This window comes from Pinus tabuliformis, chromosome 5_2 (assembly GCF_031772625.1).
Source record: "Pinus tabuliformis cultivar Carrire ecotype Pingquan chromosome 5_2, CPIR1, whole genome shotgun sequence".
NCBI lineage: Eukaryota > Viridiplantae > Streptophyta > Pinopsida > Pinales > Pinaceae > Pinus > Pinus tabuliformis.
The window spans coordinates 716,056,616-716,077,200 of NC_142306.1; the positions used below are offsets into that span (position 1 = coordinate 716,056,616).

Genomic DNA, 20,585 nt, shown 5'->3' on the forward strand with positions numbered 1-20,585 from the left:
ATCCTTTGATAGAACAAAGTATAGGGCACTAAAGATCAAGGCACAACCATATGTGATTGTGGAAGGCAGATTGTACTAGAAGGATCCTACTAGAATTTTATTGCTATGCTTAACAGAAGATGAATTTACAGAAATAATTCAAGATTATCACGAGGGGTTTTGTAGAGGACATTACAGCTGGAAATTAACTGCACATAAGATCCTTAAGGCAAGGTTTTATTGGCCTACTTTATTTGGTGACACATATAAGTTTGTTAGAAACTATCAGAAGTGTCAGCTTTTTGCTGAGAAAAAGAGGTTAGCTCCTTTACCTTTGATTCCAGTTTTCATAGAGGAGCCTTTTAGACAACGGGGATTGGATTTTGTTGGAGAAATCAATCCACCTTCAAGCAAACAACACAGGTGGGTTCTTACAACAACTGATTACTTCACCAAATGGGTAGAGGCCATTCCTATAAAGAGAGAAAATGATCAAATAGTAATGAAATTCTGGGAAGAGAACATTTTCAGCAGATTTGGATGCCTAGTTAAAATTATAAAAAGCAATGCTTAAGTCTTCAACTCAAGTAAGTTCATTGCTTTTTGTCGCAAGTATAATGTTATTTTGTCTCATTCAACAGCTTACCATCCTCTGGGAAATGGACTAGCTGAATCTACTAACAAAACTTTAATGAAGATCCTTAAGAAAACCATTGTAAAAAATCAAAGAGATTGGGATTCTAAGTTAAAGTTTGCTCTGTGGACTGCTAGAGTAACTACAAGAAGATCTATAGGGAAATCACCTTTTGAATTAGTATATGGAACTCAAGCTCTATTTCCAAGCCAACTTGTGAAGCCAGTAATTGCAATGATTCAGGAGGGGAAAGAAGAACCAAATGCTTTGGTCAGAAGAATGAACAAAGTGGTGGAGCTAAGTGAAAGCAGAGACAAGGTAAGAGACAACTTGATTATGTATCAATCTAAGATGAAAAATATTTTTGATAGAAAGGCCAAGGACATTGATTTTAAAGTTGCAGATTTAGTACTAAGGTGGGATACCAGAAGAGAAGATAAGGGTAAACATGGGAAGTTTGATCCTCTCTGGTATGGCCCTTTCAGAATTTCTAAAGTAAGATCCAATAACACCTTCATTCTTGACAATATTGATGGTGAAACTCGACAGCTGCCTGTCAATGGGAAATACTTAAAGCATTACTTACATTTTTAAGGAATAAGCATAATTTCATCGTAAATATCAGAGTGAAATCAGTGTACAAATTCCATAGCACTTCAGTTTATGCAGAGCAATATATGACTCCATGCCCGAGGTGAAGGCACTAATCTGCGGTTCTTAGTGCTTCTGTGGCAAAAGCACTATCCCCAGGTGGAGCCATATGTTGTGACTTGTATTTTGTTGTTTGTTTCATTTATTATTTCATTTGAAAAATCACTTGAAAAGCATTTAAAAAAAAATAAGGCAAGAAGGGGGGGCAATAAGATATATATCGGAATCCAATACATGAAAGAAATAAAGGAAAATGTTGGATTTACAAAGGAAACAAGTGTTGAAAAGTTGATACCGGACCTGACATACTATAAGTCGTGTTTTATAAGATTCGGCGGGTCCACAGTTATATGTATGCATATGTATAAAGATCCGTTGATTGCGATAAATGATGGCAGACCCGAAACATATTTGTGTTATATCTAATAGCCCGGTGGATCCGTAAAGCAATGAATATAAAGGTCGGTTCATTCACTGATCGCCAATTGCGATTCACGATAGCTGGACCTGAAAGGGTATATTTATCATGATTTTAAGTCCCGGCGGATCTGGCATATTGAAAAGTTCTTCATATATATTATGTTTACGCATTTTATATATTTCTATTATAAAGAGATTATAATAGAAATAAGCGCCGATTGCGATATGGGTAAGCCGGACCTGAAAGCTTATGTATTACATTTCATGACTGCGGTGGCTCAGTTATATCAACGACATATATATATATATATGGAAAACGTTGTTTGCCGATTGTGATGAGGGTATGCCTCGATAGTCGTGCGAAAAGTATTAAAATTGGGAAAAGCGTGTTTTATGTTATATTTTCAAAAGCACAGATACAAAGGATATATATATAATTCCAATATTATTAAGGGTGCATAAAGGGCCGATTGTGATTGCGATGGTCGGACCCGATACTTTATGTGACATGTTTTATACTACCGTCGGGTCTGCCATATCGCAGAATTGTTAAGATTGGGTCTGATACCCCGTTTAATAAGCACCAATTGTGATTTATAATGGAAAGTCAATGCAACACTAAACAGGTGGATCCGACAGGTTTATCAAATCGGATTAATTCTTTTTCAGCTCCGCTTCATGTATTTTGCGTCGATTTTTCTGTGTAAATGGAAAAATCGGCGTTAAAACTAAATTTAAAGAAAAGGCAGTGGGTCAAATTTCTTGGTGTTTTGGCCAATCAAAATGCCTAATTCATATCTAAGTCCAGATTTAAGCACAACTAACACAATTTATCACGACCAAAATGGATTAATCATCGTTTAAGCATATACAAAAGAACCCAGCGACCGATTAATAGAGCAATCAGCAATTATGGTCTTCTTTTTAAATTCAGTTGTTTTCTGTTATGTTATGTTGCTTGAGGTATCTTTTAACCTCTATAAATTCTGTAGGGAAACAGTTTAGCAGTTTAACGGTTTCAAAATTGTTTCACAAATGTATAAAAGGAGGAAAATTTACAGAGAAGGGGTTGGAATTTTGGAGCGCTGGGAGCATGGAAAATTTTAGGGGCTAATGTTCGCCCAGTGCGCTAATTTTCCTTGATTTTTCCAAAAAAATATTCGCCAATTACCAATTTTTATAAAAGACGATTCGCCCAAATTTTAGAATATAAAATTATTTTACCTCAAAAATCGCCAACATTATATAGAGACTATATATAAAATCATTATAGATTTGAATAATTTTACAAATATATCAATACACATTTTATAGTTTGCATATTAGGGATTAGTGAGATTCGCCAATTTTTTTAACTTCAAGAAAATTTTCCATCCTTAAAATTTTCCTTGGCTGGGAGACTGGGCAATTGTATTCCTAATATCATCATTGATTAATGAAAGGATCAGAAGTTTCCATGAGTTTTTGCATATAATTTTGTAAGATTCTCTGTCATGTGTCATGCTATGTTTTCTTCTTTTCAAGTATAGTATTGAAGTTGCAGGTCTTTATTTACTATTGTATATAAAGTTAAAATTCCTTAAAAGAGTGCTCTTATACTTGAAGTTCTCACTTCCTTTCTAAGTTATAGATAATAGTTTCTGTGAAATATCAGCATATTGTCTATGATTCAGTTATCATAATTCCTCTAAGTTACAGATATTAGTTTCTGTGAAAGATCAGCATATTATCTTTAACTTCTCCTTTAAAACTTTCTTCATTCATCATTTATATCTAGCAACAAATGGCATTCTGAGATATTCTTGTCATACATGCATTAAGAGTTGAAGACCAAGTTTTCCAGGTTCTTCATTTGAGAACACAACAAACAATAAGTGACAGTAAATAATATTTATTAATGTCTTAAGCACAATTTCCCCACAGCCAAGAAATTTGTTTCTTAAGGAACAACACCATTAATGATGTGTTTCAAGATGATTCACATGTTGATGTTGATGTGTAGACAAAGGAATGACCTTTGAAATGGATTGGTAAGAAATGGTTAGAGTTCTTATCCAATTAAGATTGCATGTCTATTAATGTAATGCATTTCTTTGTTAATGGAATGCAAGTTGCAGGTGTTTACCAAGAAGGTAAATGGAAAAGTTGAGTAGGAGACTGACATTATTGTTGCAACATTATATTCATTTCAGCTTCGAAAGTACATTGTGCTTAAGCGAAAGTTGAAGGATGAAATACATGCATAAGCATGATATGCATGAACACAGGGATGTTGATGATCTCCTTGTATTTGAACATGTATGTGTTACTAATTTGAAGGGTTGATTACTTTGTTTTAAACATGCATGTAATGTAATATTGACTTGGGAAAAGTTGATCTGGTCTCCAAGATGGAGATAATGATGAAGTGTTTCATCTTTGAAAAAGAATCCTAAAGTTCTTTTCCTACATGCTTGACTTGAAGGATCAAATGTTTTTAAAGGCATGTTTTGTTGGCTTGTTATCTAGTGAATCATTTGTATGCAGATGTAAAGGCATGGAGGTAATTCACAAGATGTGAAAATCTATTTCTTTTGTTGAAGCAAGAATTTAGGCCATCCAGTTGTTGTCTGTATTTCCGTTATTGTTGACAATATGTCAAATAGATACAAATGTAAATTTTTGTGAAGAAGATGTAACTTCACATTTGTTTGAGCCACCTTGGATCAATGATTAAGGAAGAGAAGTTAAAACTACCTTCTGTAACCTTCTCAGCAGGAGTTCTGCATGAAGTCAGGAAGGAAGATAGTTCTGCCCAGGAGGACAAGCAAATCCAGGAAGGAGAGTGTTCAAAGGATTTGTTTCAGAGGCACTATGCAAGGCAAGTGTATGGAGGCTGAAAGAATAGGGTGAGGTACTCTCATTTACTATTCAGATTAGTATATCAGTCTTTTGGAGTCCAAAAGCTTTTTAGTGGGAAGGCGTTATCCAAAATGGATCTAACATAGACTTCTAAGTCTAAAAATATTCCTCACATAGGAAAATGAAAGTCAAAGGATGCTCTTGGAAATTGTCTCATTGCATAGATCTCTTCATTTTTGAATCTAATGCAATTTGAATGGGCGAAAATGGACTTCGGATGAAGGAGATATTGTAAAAAGAAAATTTCCCATTGTCCTTTGAAAAGGAGGCAATTTCTTGTTAAATGGGACTTAATGGAGAATATGAATTTCTAAAGGAAATATCGCATCGCAATGTTAAAGGGTGGAGCAGCAGGCCTTAAGGATCCCCAATTAGCGATCTTCGATATATTGCATCGAAGGAAGGCCTTCATGCGATATCGAAACCCCAAGCAAAGCGACTTGCAATAGCGATAAATCAGTGATCGGTGATCGACATCGGTGATATATATATATATATATATATATATATATATATATATATATATATATCACATCAGAACCATACAGCGGATGTTGCACAAACCTCGGGCCATTGCGAGTTGCAATTGCGATGATCGGATCAGCGGATTGATGATTGGCACAGTTGAAGGGAAGTGGTATAGACCCTGGGCCATTGCAACTTGTGATTATGATGATCGGATCAGCGGATCGGCATCGGCGATGTATAGACCCTTGGGCCGTTGCAATTGCGATATGCGATGCACCGATATCGGCGATCGGGATCGCAACCACATAAGGGTTCGTTGACATATGCCTGTTGCGATTGCGATATGCGATTGAGGCATGGACCCGATGAGGTTTATGAATGCAACTCCATAAATTTTGAAATCTGGATTTTCGGATTTTCAATGTATTTCCGCGTATATCTCTATGTATTGGAATTTTGTCCTTTTTCAAGAATTTTCCCGAAGAAAGGCCACCTATGTATTTTTCCATTGTAAAAATAGCTTCAATTCCTTGTGCCATGCTATAAGCAGGCGTTGTGAAACAATGATGTGTTTTGAAGAGGAATGCGTTATGGAACACACAGAGCCACAGATCTAGAGCGCCAGAGGGCCAGTCGAAGAGGTAGAGCCAAGCAAAGAATGATTCCTCATGATCGAAGGGATAGAGGAATGGCTGTGGAAGCCACAGAGTCAGAGGATTCCTCAAAAGGCCAGAGATCCAAGTGAAGAAGCCAGTTTTTTTAAGGGAGCTCACCACAGAGCCAAGAGCAAGAGCCAAGAGCCAAGAGCCAAGAGCCAGAGCCAGAGCCAAGAGCCAGAGCAAAGAGCCAAGAGCTAGAGCCAAAAGCCAGAGCTAAAGAGTCAAGAGCCAGAGCCAGAGCCAAGAGCCAGAGCAAAGAGCCAAGAGCTAGAGCCAAAAGCTAGAGCTAAAAGCTGAGAGCTAGAGCCAAGAGTCGAGAGCCAGAGTTAGAGCCAGGAGTTAAGAGCCAGAGCCAAGAGTTAAGAGATAGAACCAAGAGTTAAGAGCCAGAACCAAGAGCCAGAGCCAAGAGCCGAGAGCCAGAGCCAAGAGCCAGAGCCAAGAGCCGAGAGCCAAGAGCCAAGAGCCAAGAGCCAGAAAGCCAAACAACCCGGGATAAAGATGGTGTTCTAAGCCCATTGGTTTAGTTGTAAGCCAATGGAGTTGAATGTAAACTTGTAAAAGAAGGAATTTAGCCATAATCCCAAAGAGCCTAATTGAGTTTATTAGAGCTCACGGAGACGTAGCCCACAAGATTTGGGTGAACTCCTAATTAAACTTGTTGCCTTATGTGTTTGTTTGTTTGCTACATTGTTACTTGATTGTGGGGAAAAACTCCACAGTTAAGCGCGCTTGAGCCAGAGGAGTTCTGGGATGGGTGACCTCCTGGGAAGTCCTGGTTACCGGGTGAAAGCCCCGGAAGTGATGATTGATGCTATGTGATTCGTTCTCCACATTTCACTAGTTTCAATCCCACTTCTTCACCCCTGTGAGCATCACCCGATGCAATGAGTGCTAAGTGAACTATTCAAAAATCATGAGAAATTAGTCAGTTACGACTACCTCTCATGGAAATGGTCATACGTTTGAATGACTTACTTAACGCAGTTGAATCCCAAAAAAAAATGATATCTAATACATTGTTACTGTCATGTGTGTTTAAATATCAGCAAAGAAAATGAACTTAAGGCATTTAGTCAGTTAAATGCAAACTAAAAGCATACACCTACCTCAAGTCCTTTATTTCTGCAACTTATCAATCATAAGCATAGATCTTGGGAATATATAAGCTTTGGAGTGGGGGAGGTTCTTGTAAGTTGACAAGAAGCCTTTAGGTCCCCATTTCAGATCAGATACTCAAGGCTCTCAAGGATACTTTATAGGTCGCATAGAACAAGCAAAAGATATGTGCGGACTAGCATTTAGTTTGTAGCTTTTAACCCTATACAAAAATTGCTTGCAAATGAATTCTTAAAACAAAAAAATATACAATGGAAAGAACATAAAACAAATATACGTAGAGATTTTTCCCTGGATCCCAAAACCAGGAATACCAGATCGATTTTTCATTATATTCTTTCAATGTTACAATACATGTATATACATGTTGAAGCATTCATAAACCCCAATCCACTAACCCTGGATTAGAACATAACCTTAGTTCCTATGACTGGATCTACAAAATACCATGGGCAGAAAACCATCATGCCCGAAACCATGGGTAGGTTCACTTACTATATTTGGGTTTTCCCCCATCCTTGGGTCCACACGACAATTATTGGGTCCACATAAAAAAAAAAAAATTGTGTGTTATCTCAAACCCCATGATGCGAGGAAAGAATATAACACACACTCAACATTCTTCCACTTGTTGTTTTCTTTCCACATAGGGGGTCACATGAGAGCTTAGTCATTGGTCCAAAGTTGTAATGCCCATTGTTTCTCTACACCAAGAAAAATTCTCAATGCTCACAAACTTTGTCAATGCACCTACAACATTCTTCTAAGTGTTAACCATTACCAACAACACCTTTTGTATTCAACAATCTCCCTCACAAAATGATATTGAACATCAATTTGCTTTGTCTTTGAATGATAACCAAGGTTATTTTCCCAGAAAAAATCACTTTGTCTATCATAGTTTATCTTTATAGCTCGTTGTACCGACCCCATACTTGAACACAATCTCTGCAACCAAACTACTTCCTTTCTTGCATGAGTGATTGTCATGTATTCAGCCTTTGTAGTTGAAAGTGCCAGTACAAACTATGTCTTGCTCAGCCAACTAACTGCTCCTCGAAATAGGTTAAACACATACCCACTTGTAGAGCTTATGTAATTTATATCTCAAATCGAGTATGCATCAACAAAGCCACAAATGTGAAAAACTTTGTCCAATCATGGTCTTCCTTGGTAGCACATACCATAATCACTAGTGCCACGCAAATACGTGAAAACTCGCTTCATTGTTGTCCAATTCTCCTTCCCTAGTTTTGACATAAACCTTCTCAATACTCCTATTGCATGTACAATGTCTGGTCTAATGCAATCCATTTCATACATCAGGCTACCAACTACACTCATATGGAACACGGGACATTTCCTCTTCCTCTTCTTATATCTTGAGACACTATTCATCAAATAACTTTACACCTACAGGAATAGGAACCTTGACCAGTTTACTATCCTGCATATTAATCCTTTGCAATATTATCTCGACATACTTTCTTTAGTTTTACCAAAGCTTCCTCTTTTCCTGATCTCATTTAATTTCCATTCCCAAAATATAGTTTGCAGCACCAAGATCCTTCATGTCAAATTTGGAGGATAATTCGGTCTTCAAATCCTGGATAATTTATGTCATTTCCAATCAACAACATATCATCCACATACAAGACCAAAATATCACATAGTCACCAATTAATTTAAAACACACACAGTTATACAATTTTCTCCCGGTGAAGTCCAGTCCCCATATATATGTATCTAATTTTTTTATACCACGTCCTTGATGGTTGCTTTAACCCATACAAAGAATTTTTTAACCTATATACCCATTCTTTCTTATCCTTCACCACAAATCATTTTGGTTTCTTCATGTAGATATCTTCTTCCAGATCCCCATGAAGAAATGTTGTCTTCACATCCATCTGTTCTACCTCAAAATCAAAATTACCAACAACAAATAAAAGTAATCTAATAGAAGCTAACTTAGTAGCAGGAGAAAAAATATCACCAAAATCAATTCTCGACACCTGGTAATAACCTTTTTCTAACAACCAAGAATTGTATTTCTCCACTTTGCCTTTTGCATTCATCTTCTTCTTAAACACCCATTTGCTTCCAATGGGTTTCCTTCTAGCCAACAACTCCACTAGATCCCATGCCTCATTTTTGTCTAAGGATACCATTTCTTCAATCGGACCTCCTTCTGAATTTTTCCTTCCTATGAATCCAAAGCTTCCTTGATAGTTCTAGGATCATCATCAGTAATAGATAAAGAAAAATTTGAATAGAAAGTAGATGAACTATACCTTTATGGTTGCCTTCTCTCTCGAACTGATCTCCTCAAAACTGGAGTGTGAGGCTCTTCCTCTTCCAATTCATGTTCTGTTGTAAAGTCTGATTCTTCCTCCTTTAGTTAAAACTCTATTTTATCAAGTTCCTTTGATAGGATTTCATGTTTAATAACATCTTTCACCTCTCTAAACACCACATCTCAGTTGTACACAACCTTCCTTATTTCTAGGTTACAAAGCTTATAATCTTTTAAACCATCCTTATACCCAATAAAGATGCACCTTCCAAATTTACTATCCGACTTGGTTATTTTCTCCTTTGGAACATGTACATATGCATTGTAGCCAAATACCCTGGGAAGTGAGAAAGAGGGTTTCTTACTAGTCCATACCTCATATGGAGTCGTATCCTCCAACTTTGATGAAAGTGATCTACTAAATAGGTAACATGCAGTATCCACTGCCTCTGTCCAAAATTATTAACCTAACCAGATACCATTGAGCATGCTTCTTGCCTTTTCCATCAACGTCTTGTTCATTTTTTTAGCAACTACATTTTTCTGAGGTGTGCATGGAGTAGTCTTCTTCCATGCTATACCACACTTCTTACAGAACTCTTCAAATTCCTTCTTGCAGAACTCTCCACCATTATCAGTCCTTAGCACCTTAATCTTCTTCTCTATCTGATTTTCCACCAGAGCCTTAAATTATTTAAACATGTCAAAGACTTTAGATTTCTTCGTAAGGCAATATATCCATGTATTCCTTGAGAATTCATCTATAAATGAGACATAGTACATAGAATTTTCTAGTGATGGAACCAACACAGGTCCAAATACATCACTGTGCACAAGTTGTAATATTCATTTTCCCTCTTTGCACCGGAGGGGAAACTCCCCTGATTATGCTTCCCATATACACACTGTTCAAAGAAATGAAAATCTATAGAGAAATTAGACATACCTTCTACCACACCATTACCACACAGTGTTCGAAAGCCCTTCTATCCAATATATCCAAGTATTTGATGCCACAACATAGTCTTTTCTCCAAAGACCACTAGATTTTCTGTTCCATTTTCTAGAATCACACAATTGTTGCACCCATCAATAATAATGTTACCCAGAATATTGTATAGAGTTCCAATCTAAATTCCCTGCATCAATACCAGTGCTCCCCAAACCATCTTGCAGGTATCTTTCTCAAACATTGTTTTTACACCTGCATCATCCATCTTGCTTACATAAACCAAATTTATTGCCAATGTAAGAATATACAGAACACAAGGAAGTGTTCTAATCCTTCCACCTTGCAAATTCAGCTTGAATTTTCTATGTCCCATGATTCTGGCCTTCCTTTCATCGCCTAGGAAGACATCACCACCATCATATTTCTCGTACTTGTAGAACCAATCCCTATGGGGAGTGAAGTGAAAGGATGCACCTGAAGCAATAAATTGTGCCTCATGATCTAAATGTGTACTTGAAGAAGAAGCCAAGTACACATCCCCACATTCATCTAAGGTGGTTTTCACCTCTGAAAAAGGAGCATTGTCAAATCCCTTTCCTTTCTCAAGAACGTTAGATCTACAATACTTTTTGTAGTGCCCTTCCTTTTTGCATTTTCAGCATACCTTCAACGATTTGCCTAGAAGTTTAGATCTCCCTCTAGATTTAGAACTCCCACTTGGGGACTTATTATTGTTTTTGTTTTGGGACTGTCCTTTCACAGACAAGGCACATCCATTTTGGCTCTCCATAATTTTTTGTGTCTGACAACAAGGATGAGACTATTTCATCAAACTTCAAGGTAGTTGTATTTCTACCTATAACAACAACCAAACCATCCCACAAGTTTGGTAGAGAACAAAAAACTGATGCACTTATCTTCATCTGAAATGTTAATATCAACAGATAACAACTGACTTACCACAGTATTAAAGGCATTCAGATGCTTTGTCACTGAGTATCCATCCTTCATCCTCAGGTTATACAATTTTTTCTGTAGGAACGGTTTGTTCCCAAGAGACTTAGATTGATACAAAGTCCCTAACTTTTCCCACGAAGCCTTTATCGTAGCTTCCCCTGATGCATTCAATAATACTGAACCTGAGAGACAGAATCGTATTGTTCTCTTCACCTTCTAATCTAACGTTGCCCAGTCTTTTGTTGACATTCCTGTTGGTGTCATACCATGATCTACAACAATCCATTGATATTGTTCCACTAATAGATCCTCCATATTGAGCTTCCACAACTCAAAACTCTGACCATTAAATTTCTCGATCTCTATCTTTCCACTATTTTCCATATTCTTTCATGGCAAGAATTGATCACATGCATATCCCATTAAACAAGGTCTACCACAAGCTCAAGCGAAATCCCTCAACAACAATGGCATCCCCTTGAAGCTGAAATTGCTCTAATACTAAATGTAGATTATAACCTGTACAAAAATTACCTGCAAACGAATTCTTGAAATAGAAAAATATACAATTGTGATAACATAAAACAAATATACACAAAGATTTTCTCTTGGATCCCAAAATCGGGAATACTAGATTGATTTTTCAATATATTCCTTTCAATGTTACAATACATATATATACATGTTGAAGCATTCATAAACCCCAATCCACTAAACCTGGATTATAGCATAACCATATTTCCCTTGATCAAATCTACAAAATACCATGGGAAAAAAACCATCATGCCCAAAACCATGTGCAAAAATCGTGCAAAAAACCATGGGTAGGTTCACCCACCATCTTTGGGTTCGTCCCCCATCCTTGGGTCCACCCAACCATTATTGGGTCCACATAAAATTAAAAAAATTCATGACGTGTGGAAAGAATATAACACATAACACACACCCAACAGAGTTGTGAGACAGTTTGAGGTGGGAGACTTGGTTTATTTGCGCCTACATACATACAAATAGTCGTCCCTCAAACAAAACAGGGTCGTGAAGCTTAAGCCCCACTTCTATGGGCCTTACAGGGTGATCAAACGTGTAGGAGAGGTGGCATACAAGTTAGAGCTCCCACCACGGATCAAGGTGCATAATGTTTTCCATGTGTCGTGCCTCAAGAAGGAACTGGGACAAAAGGTAATAATTTCAGCAGAGCTTCCAACCTTAGATGAGGAGGGGCAAATTGTGTTGGTCCCTGAAGCCATTTTAGAGGTTTGGGAGAGGAGGGTCAAGAACAGGGTCATTAGGGTGTTCCTAGTTAGGTGGAGGGACTTGCCTAAGGAGAATGCTACTTGGGAGGGTGAACAGGTACTACAACACCCAACATTACAGTTGCTTGAGGACAAGAAAATTTTGGTGGGTAGGACTATGATATCCCCAAGCTCATAAATTTTGCTAAGTATAGTTATTTTTGCAATTTTGGTGTTTAGGCACATTTTGGGCACTTCTAACTTAGGAGAAGAAGGAAAATCAAAATTATAGTGGAAGGTGAGGGCCACCAAAGAGGGGTAATATAACCCACAAGTAAAAAGGCGGAAAACTAGTGGATTGTGGGGGCCACCAAGGGGAACGCATGGGCCAGAGTACTTAAGAAAAATGTGAGAACTCTTGTCAGATATTTTGTTTATATAACTTCAAAAAATCGAACTCTCTTGGAGCTATTGAGTACAGGAGTAGTAGTGTTGTTTAGCATAGGAGTTTCAAGCGAAATTCCACCCTCATTTCAGAGAACTTCGAGTGTCTCCCTAGTGAGGAACTTTTGGAGTCTGATTCAGGACTTTCACTGAGCTTCATTGTAGGAGCTTATCTAGTTGTACGCACTACCAGGGTGCAGAGATAGTTCATGGGGCACAAATTGGCTCAACTGGAGTGGATTGGAGGATCTAGTGATTTGTAGAGATATTTTCTACCTTGAGACCAGAATTTTGATAACATTTTGCAAAGGCTGGAGATGAGGGGATATTTATAGTTTAATTTCCCTCATTTTGGTAGTGTACAGAGTTCACTAGGCTAGGTCTACGCAAGGGTTGGAGAAAGGGAGTTTGAAGGGGCCAAGGGTTGGAAAAAGACTAGGATTCTAGAGGACAATTTCAGTGGAGCTTGAAGAGTCCTTGGAGGAGCCGATTTGAGGTCTTGATAGCAGATTTTCTCTCTAGCAATTCCTACCACAAATAGAAAGGAAATTCCAACTTCTTGGAGGGATTTCTAGGTCCTCAGAATTAGCCTAAACATGCTCTAAGTTTTTGTGGGTTTGGTGAGAGGAGCTACAGGATAATTTTGCCAAATTTTTTGGGGAGTATTCAGAGTAGAAATCCAATTCCATTTGAGTAGTAGCTAGCAAATTTTTTTGGGTATCATGCAGATTTTTTGGGAGCCATTCCATCACTTGGGTCAACAAGTTTCCACCTGGGTTTTCAATAGCTTGCATAAGCAAGCCCAAGTTCCATTGTTCTCACTCATATGTACCCAGATTATAAATTTTAATAAAATGGGTCAGTTGTTCAGTTCAATTTTGTTGGTGTTATGATTTTGGGTGCTTATTCTTTATTTTTACGCCGTAAGGCGTTTCCCTCTGAAGTGAACTCCCCCAAATGCTTTTCTGTCCTAATCGTAGTCGTTAGATCTTTTGTTAGACGATTGAACAAAAATCAACCGTCTGATTAGATGTATGATTTAATAAAACATTTTAAAATATTAAAAACCTTGAAAAAACGTTTCACCTATCACTTGACATCTGTGGGCTCACGGCTGAGCTTCAGGAAGAAGTTGCAACTTCCTGAGAGCATGCGAAAAGACCCCTGCCCTGATTGCGGTTGCAGCCGGATTGCATCAATTGGGCGTCCAACATGGAGACATTGTATTGATCGTATCGCCTAATTTCCTGCAATTCCCTGCACTCTCAATGGGGATAATGTCAATCGGCGCAGTCGTGAGCACTGCAAATCCGCTGTACACTTCCTCAGAGCTACAGAAACAGATCGAGGATTCAATGCCCGTTCTTGTGTTCACTACTCCCCATCTCCTCCACAAGTTCAACAATTTGAATGTGAGAATTGTTATGATTGGAACCCATGAACAATCCGGTAAATATGATCCCCCTGTGATCTCGTCTCTGTCTCGTCTATTAGACTCAGATCTAGCTAACAAACCTCCAATGAAAATCTGTCAGGATTCTACAGCAGCGGTGCTTTATTCATCGGGCACCACAGGCCGGAGCAAAGGGGTGGTATCGACGCACAGAAACCTTATTGCCATGACCTTCGTCCTATGTACTCTTATGGGGTCATGCAAGGACGTGTATCTGTGTTTCATTCCGTTGTTTCATATGTATGGCTTCAATACTTTTGTCTGTGGGCTCATGGCAATAGGGGCAACTGTTGTCATTTTGCCCAAATTTACAATGGAGGGAATGCTGATGGCCATTCAGAGATACGGAGTAACGCACCTGCCTGCTGTTCCTGCTATTTTCATTCGGCTCTCCAAGTTGCCCGACGTTGACCAAAAATACGATCTGAGTTCTCTCAAGGAGGTTAGAGTAGGTGGGGCGTCCATGGGCAGAGAACAAATGGAAGCCTTCAGGAGCCGTTTCCCTGGAATTGGAATTTCACAGGTCAGTCACGTTCTGCCATCTTTCCGATTGTTTATAGTTTTAACCAGTACTGGTATGCTTCGGTTTGACACTTTTGTAAAAAAACAAGATTCGCAAAGTTGGTGTCGCTTTCCACATCGTACCCTGATCTAGCCTATTGTTTTAAAACCGTCAAAAGCCCATATTTATCAAATTGGTGGAGCGGTTTGGCATTGTTCTTGATTGGGAGGGAGGAAGTCAGATCTGTAGTGATCATATTCTATATTGGATATAGATTTAAATTAAATTAGATTTTTTATATATTCCATTCTAAAAAGTAGCTGGGATTTATTATCATTATTTATTTGAAGTTTAATGTGATTTTATGATTATTTGTTTTGAAGTTAAATGTTATGGGAATTTTATTTTGAAGAGTTTGTTTTGTTTTAAATTGTTTTAATATTATTTTGTCTGGAGAGGGGATTCTGATTCAGCTATTAGCAAAAATGTGAATCAATTGACTAAAAGGAGAATATAAATCATTATTTTGCATCGCTATATATTGTTCTTATATCAGCCTATATTTTGTGTATATTGACAGTGGTTGGGGAATGTGTTGGCAGATATCCAGATGAAGAAGCATGTGAAGTTCCTATGGCATTTATAGCGAGGAAGCCTCAAAGAAATCTAATAGAAGAGGATGTGATTGAATTTATTGGAAGACAGGTGATTTATTGATTGTTTCATTTGTTTGTTTCTAGAGTTTTATGTGGTTTTTGGTTTACTTAGGAACCTCTCTATCTTCTTCAAGTAATATGGCATTTGTATCAATGTGGGTGTGATGGAATTAGGTGGCTCCATACAAGAAGATAAGAAGAGTGACGTTTGTGGTTTCCATTCCGCGAACTGAGTCTGGAAAAATTCTCAGAAAACATCTGAGAGCACTGGTTGAGCAAAAAACTTCAATCCCTTCAAAGCTGTGAACTATCTGACTTGCATCTTCAACAATAAATTTAATAAATTTAATATTTCTTCCATGAAATCAACTAGGTTTGTTTGTCATGGGCTTCATCACCGAGAGTTCCAACCATCTTGAAAGGAGAGTAACTTATTTTATATCGAGCAAGCTTGATGGCTGTGAAGTCAAAATTTTCAGCCTTATGTCAGGTGAAAAATTCAATTGTCAATTATTTTCGTTGAACACCCCGCGTGTTCTCTGAATAACTTTCTTTCCCTTGAATTTCCTACGACTTCAGTTTGCTGAAGATGATGGTAGAATGGATCAAATTGCGATAATTCAAGATTTTACCGTGTACTTTTAAGGGCGCCCTACTTAATCTTTAAACCACATCCTCCAACCTAAATAATTACGCCGTAAGGCGTTTCTCTCTGAAGTGAACTCCCCCAAATGCCTTTCTGTCCTAATCGTAGCCGTTAGATCTTTTGTTAGACGATTGAACAAAAATCAACCGTCTGATTAGCTGTCTGATTTAATAAAAAATGTTTTAAAATATTAAAAACCTTGAAAAAACGTTTCACCTTTCACTTGACATCTGTGGGCTCACGGCTGAGCTTCAGGAAGAAGTTGCAACTTCCTGAGAGCATGCGAAAAGCCCCCCTGATTTTACAGTGTCGTCTGGACTGCATATTCTTGCAAGAATTACTCGTGCCTCATTCAGAGAAAATACCAGAAGGGCTTCGATGACTGCAAAGACTGCTTCGATCTTCAAGGCCGGGAGAAAACCAGGTGGGTAAATGGCGGTGGCTCCATGGATTACTCTGTCGATGAGGTATTGAATCTGAAGAAGAAGACAATTCGAATTGGGTTGGACATCGGAGGAGGAACAGGAACTTTCGTCGTGAGAATGAGGGAGCGGAATGTAACAATTATTACGACTTCTATGAACTTGAACGGGCCCTTAAACAGTTTCATTGCCTTCAGAGGGGTTATTCTCATGTATATCACTATAACACAGACGCTGCCATTCTTTGAAAATACTTTGGACATTATTCATTCTATGCATGTCTTAAGCAATTGGATTCCCACACAGCTGCTGGAATTTGTACTCTATGATTAGGTGAGGGTTCTAAGAAGAAACTGCAGAAACATGTGAGAGATCTGAAATTGAAACACTTTTGATTTTGTTTATCAGGAAACTTTTCAAAGATGCTCAGAAGGTAAAGTTTAGCTTGGTGGCTTTTACAGTACTTCTATTTGAGAAATTTTTAATTTTCAATCATGGGAATATATATGATGCCCTTGCCTGTTTTTAAGATATTTGCCACTTTCAGTGTATGGTTCATGTATCTGGGTTTGATTTAGGGCTCCAAGATTTTCATATTCATATTAATATATAAAACAGATCTGCAATTTGAATTTCTGGATTTTCTACCGTGCCATGGTTTTCATTGATTTTTGAAAAAATGTGGATGGTTCGTCTGTAATGGTCAAGGGCTGAAATTCAATGGCCATGTTTAGTAGGTGCCGTGCTCTGCAAATTCTCCCAGACTCAGTTGGGAATCTGGCGGGCCTTCGAAGTCTTGTCCTGGGCGAGTGCCGCGCTCTACGGACGCTGCCAGACTCGGTTGGGAAGCTGACGGTTCTCCAAAGTCTTGACCTGGAAGGGTGCCGTGCTCTGCAAATGCTCCCAGACTCAGTTGGGGATCTAAAGGGCTTCCAAATTCTTCAGCTGCGCCGGTGTTCCAATTTACAGGTGCTGCCCAAATTTGAGCACTTGAGATCGTTGGTGAAGCTTGATGTGTCTGGATGTCCCAAACTACAATGTAGTGTGGGAGTATTCGAGCAGCTGCGCCAACGACTGGGAGAAGGTTTCAGTGAAGAAAACTTGGGAGAAAGCTTCAGTGAAGAAAGCGAGTAGTAAATATAACAACATTTAATAATCACAATCGTGGTCCAGTGGCCACATTGTTCACTGCTCACTGAATACAACCTTCACAGATTTGTAATCTTAACCAAAATGAACAAGGCGGATAGCTGCGAGGCAGTTAGTCCCTGTCTCTGTAGATAATTAAAATATCTTGCTTAATGCGACAAGATTTATGTGTAATGTAATTTTACTGAACAAATAAGTTCATATTTCTGATTTCTGATTTGTCAAAATTTGAAATCACATGGAAAATTTTAGGGTGACGCGTTTCGAACCTTTATCAAGGTTTATCACCATCATATAATAAATCTCCACCATGTCCTATAATGAACCTCGATAGAGATTCGAAACTTATCGACCCTAAAATTTCTATATGATTTTTTCAGAAAATCTTGGCTTAAGTTCATACTTCTCCATTGATCCGTTCTCATTTTTGGTCTAAACATATTATTTGATATTTTTGGTCTAAACATATTATTTGATGAATACAGTAATGGCTTTGCTTCTTTGACGAATGCAGTGATGGATGTGCTTCTGCCTCTCAGAGAACCGTCCATACATGCAGCAGTCACAGATCCGTTGTAGTCTAGCTAGATAGGATATATTTTTTTTTCAATATGTAACCTTGCGTGAGATCTTCTGGGTTAACTATTTGTATAGTCTTCTCGATCTCCCATCAAATCTGTAGGGACTACCCTTGCTTACAATCCAACACCATTATGAATTAGTTTGTAATACATATACCAAGAAATTAATTATTATCATGATTCAGTAAAGGATATACTTTTAACTCTTTGCAAATTGACAAACTGACAGGTTTTCAATGTACTTCACATTTGCCATAGACAAGCTGTTAATTCACAAAAAGCACGTGCACCGTCAAATTAAGCTGAACAAATTACATAAGACCATGTTGCTTCATACAAGGTTGTCTCTAATTTTATTTTTCAGTATGGAAAAAGCGATATATTCATCAAAAAGAAATTTTACAAACACGTGATATGAGATCAACATATAGATGTAATAAAATACATCAAATATCATCTTTCTGTTCTAGTCAAAACTATTCTGGCAAATCCAGAAGTATAGACTATCATAACCAGTATTGTGCAGGCATAATGAAGACAAGTGAATCAACAAACCAAGCATAGGAAAAGTAATATGTGCAAATCAAAAACACAAAATGGGTTGATAGGATGTCCAACATGTTGTATCCCGGCAAAGTTCATCTTGTTCATATGAGAATTCCTGCAAAGAAATAGTTCTATTCAGAGAAATTCATCACCCCGGCGTCTAGAATTTGTCCTTCCATCTTAATCTCAATGTGCAGTACGTCCGCTTCAGCATGAAGTCCTTTTTTCGAGAGTTTGCCTGTAAAATGGTTATGCTCTCTTTCTATGTGTTCAATAGATGAACCCGGATAATAAGTCCAGAGTTGTTGTACTTGGAAGAGCCAGTCTTGAAGAGTGTAAAATGGTTATGCTCTCTTCCTGTGTATGCAATAGATGAACACAGATAATAAGTCCAGAGTTGTTGTACTTGGAAGAGCCAGCCTTGAAGAGTGGTTTGATAGATATGTGCCCGTCCAAGTCCTCATATATGTGTAATATTGGGATGTTCAAAAATTTTGTGAACCAAAGTAAACCTTAGAGTGACATTACTTCAGCTTAAGTGTTCGTGCCATGGCCAACACCCCAATGTATCCAGAATTCTGGATCCAGCTAGAAGGCAATCCAGAAACCAGATCCGCAAATATGTCTTTGCGATGCTCCATCAAAATAGGCAGCCGGGAAAACCACTGTAGGGGTGGATTTGCAAGAAGAAACCTTTGGCCCGGTATGCAAATATGAACCAGTAGTGTGGGCCGGGCCAGTTTTATGTTTTCCAAAACCCGTAGTTCAGAAATCTGGTGGTTGTTGAAGATGATTTTATTTCTCCATTTCCAGACCTCCCAGAAAAAATATAATGGTAATAACAATATAATGGTATATTATGCCATGCAGATTGCGCTTGCTCTTTGCTCCGCCAGATAAGACATTCTGACAAGGTTGTGAAATGTATCAACAATAAGAGCTCAACAGTCCCAACATCCTAGGTCATATTATATTGGTAGAATCAATTGTTTGAAGTTAAGTTAGACAGATTCTTATGCAGTTATCCTACTTCAACCCACATTTACGTTTCTCTTTTGTCAATTTGATTGTTCAGAAATCCTCACCATCAGCTTATACAAACGTAATTTAACGATCCTATTTCAACCAAGAACCTAAGGACTTGACGGTTACACTCATGCAGTTTGTATGGAATTTTTTGATGCTTGTGCTCTGGAAACATGTATGCTGTTGTTGATTACAAGACCATGACATTGTTTGTTGGTAAGTTTTAAACAACACAAATATTATAAGCCTAGACTGAAAGAACTTGTTCCAAAGTAAGCATAAACATATACCTAAATGTAAAAGCCTTTTGTGATCATGAAGGTAAGAAAAACAATAGATGCTACTAATCCAATCCGTCTAATGTCAGGAACTACAACACCTATCAACACTCCAATTCCCTTCATGTGTGTCAAAACAGTGTGAATGCATTAATCATATGTAGGTATAGGTAGGTAAGATGACTAGGACATAGAGTTACAACTTACATTAACTGTGATGATTACTAAATATAGCCCAAGCAAGGTGAGCAAAAATGCAAATGTAGTGCTTCAAAAATTGGCCATAAAATGCCCAATGACCTAATCAAGATGCCAAAATCAGGGTCCTCACAGTTTCCTCTGCTCATCGTGCTTGCCAAGACATAGGATCAGCCATGCAAATCCTTCTTCCAATGTGTTCTTCATGAGGCACCTTGAGAGATACCATACCTCTGATTTTATGTTCCTACAGGCTGCTGCAAGGGTCTGCTCCAGAGTGCCTCACACTTCTTCTATCTTCCAGACTTCCAAGGGTAGTGTCACCCTTATCCAATGGTGCCAACACAAAGGAGCTGCATACTTTTCTTGGATGAACTTCCTTTGCTTCAGCTGCTAGACAAAAATAGGATCAC

General features: G+C 38.1%; 1 protein-coding gene across 1 annotated transcript; it reads left to right on the top strand.

Annotated features, from left to right (window-relative positions):
• The first annotated feature begins 13,992 nt into the window (after positions 1–13,992).
• On the top strand, positions 13,993–16,727 carry LOC149161186 (beta-phenylalanine coenzyme A ligase-like). Its single transcript, XM_089434803.1, has 4 exons — positions 13,993–14,743; positions 15,251–15,375; positions 15,501–15,596; positions 16,329–16,727. The coding sequence occupies exons 1-4, from the start codon at positions 13,993–13,995 to the stop codon at positions 16,725–16,727; spliced, it is 1,371 nt and encodes a 456-aa protein (XP_089290929.1).
• Positions 16,728–20,585: the final 3,858 nt, after the last annotated feature.

Coding starts and splice junctions, on each gene's coding strand:
- LOC149161186 (XM_089434803.1), top strand. CDS start 13,993: ATGTCAATCGGCGCAGTCGTGAGCACTGCAAATCCGCTGTACACTTCC. Junction 14,744..15,250: donor TATAGTTTTAACCAGTACTG/GTATGCTTCGGT, acceptor GTATATTGACAG/TGGTTGGGGAATGTGTTGGC. Junction 15,597..16,328: donor GAAAACATCTGAGAGCACTG/GTTGAGCAAAAA, acceptor TGCCTCATTCAG/AGAAAATACCAGAAGGGCTT.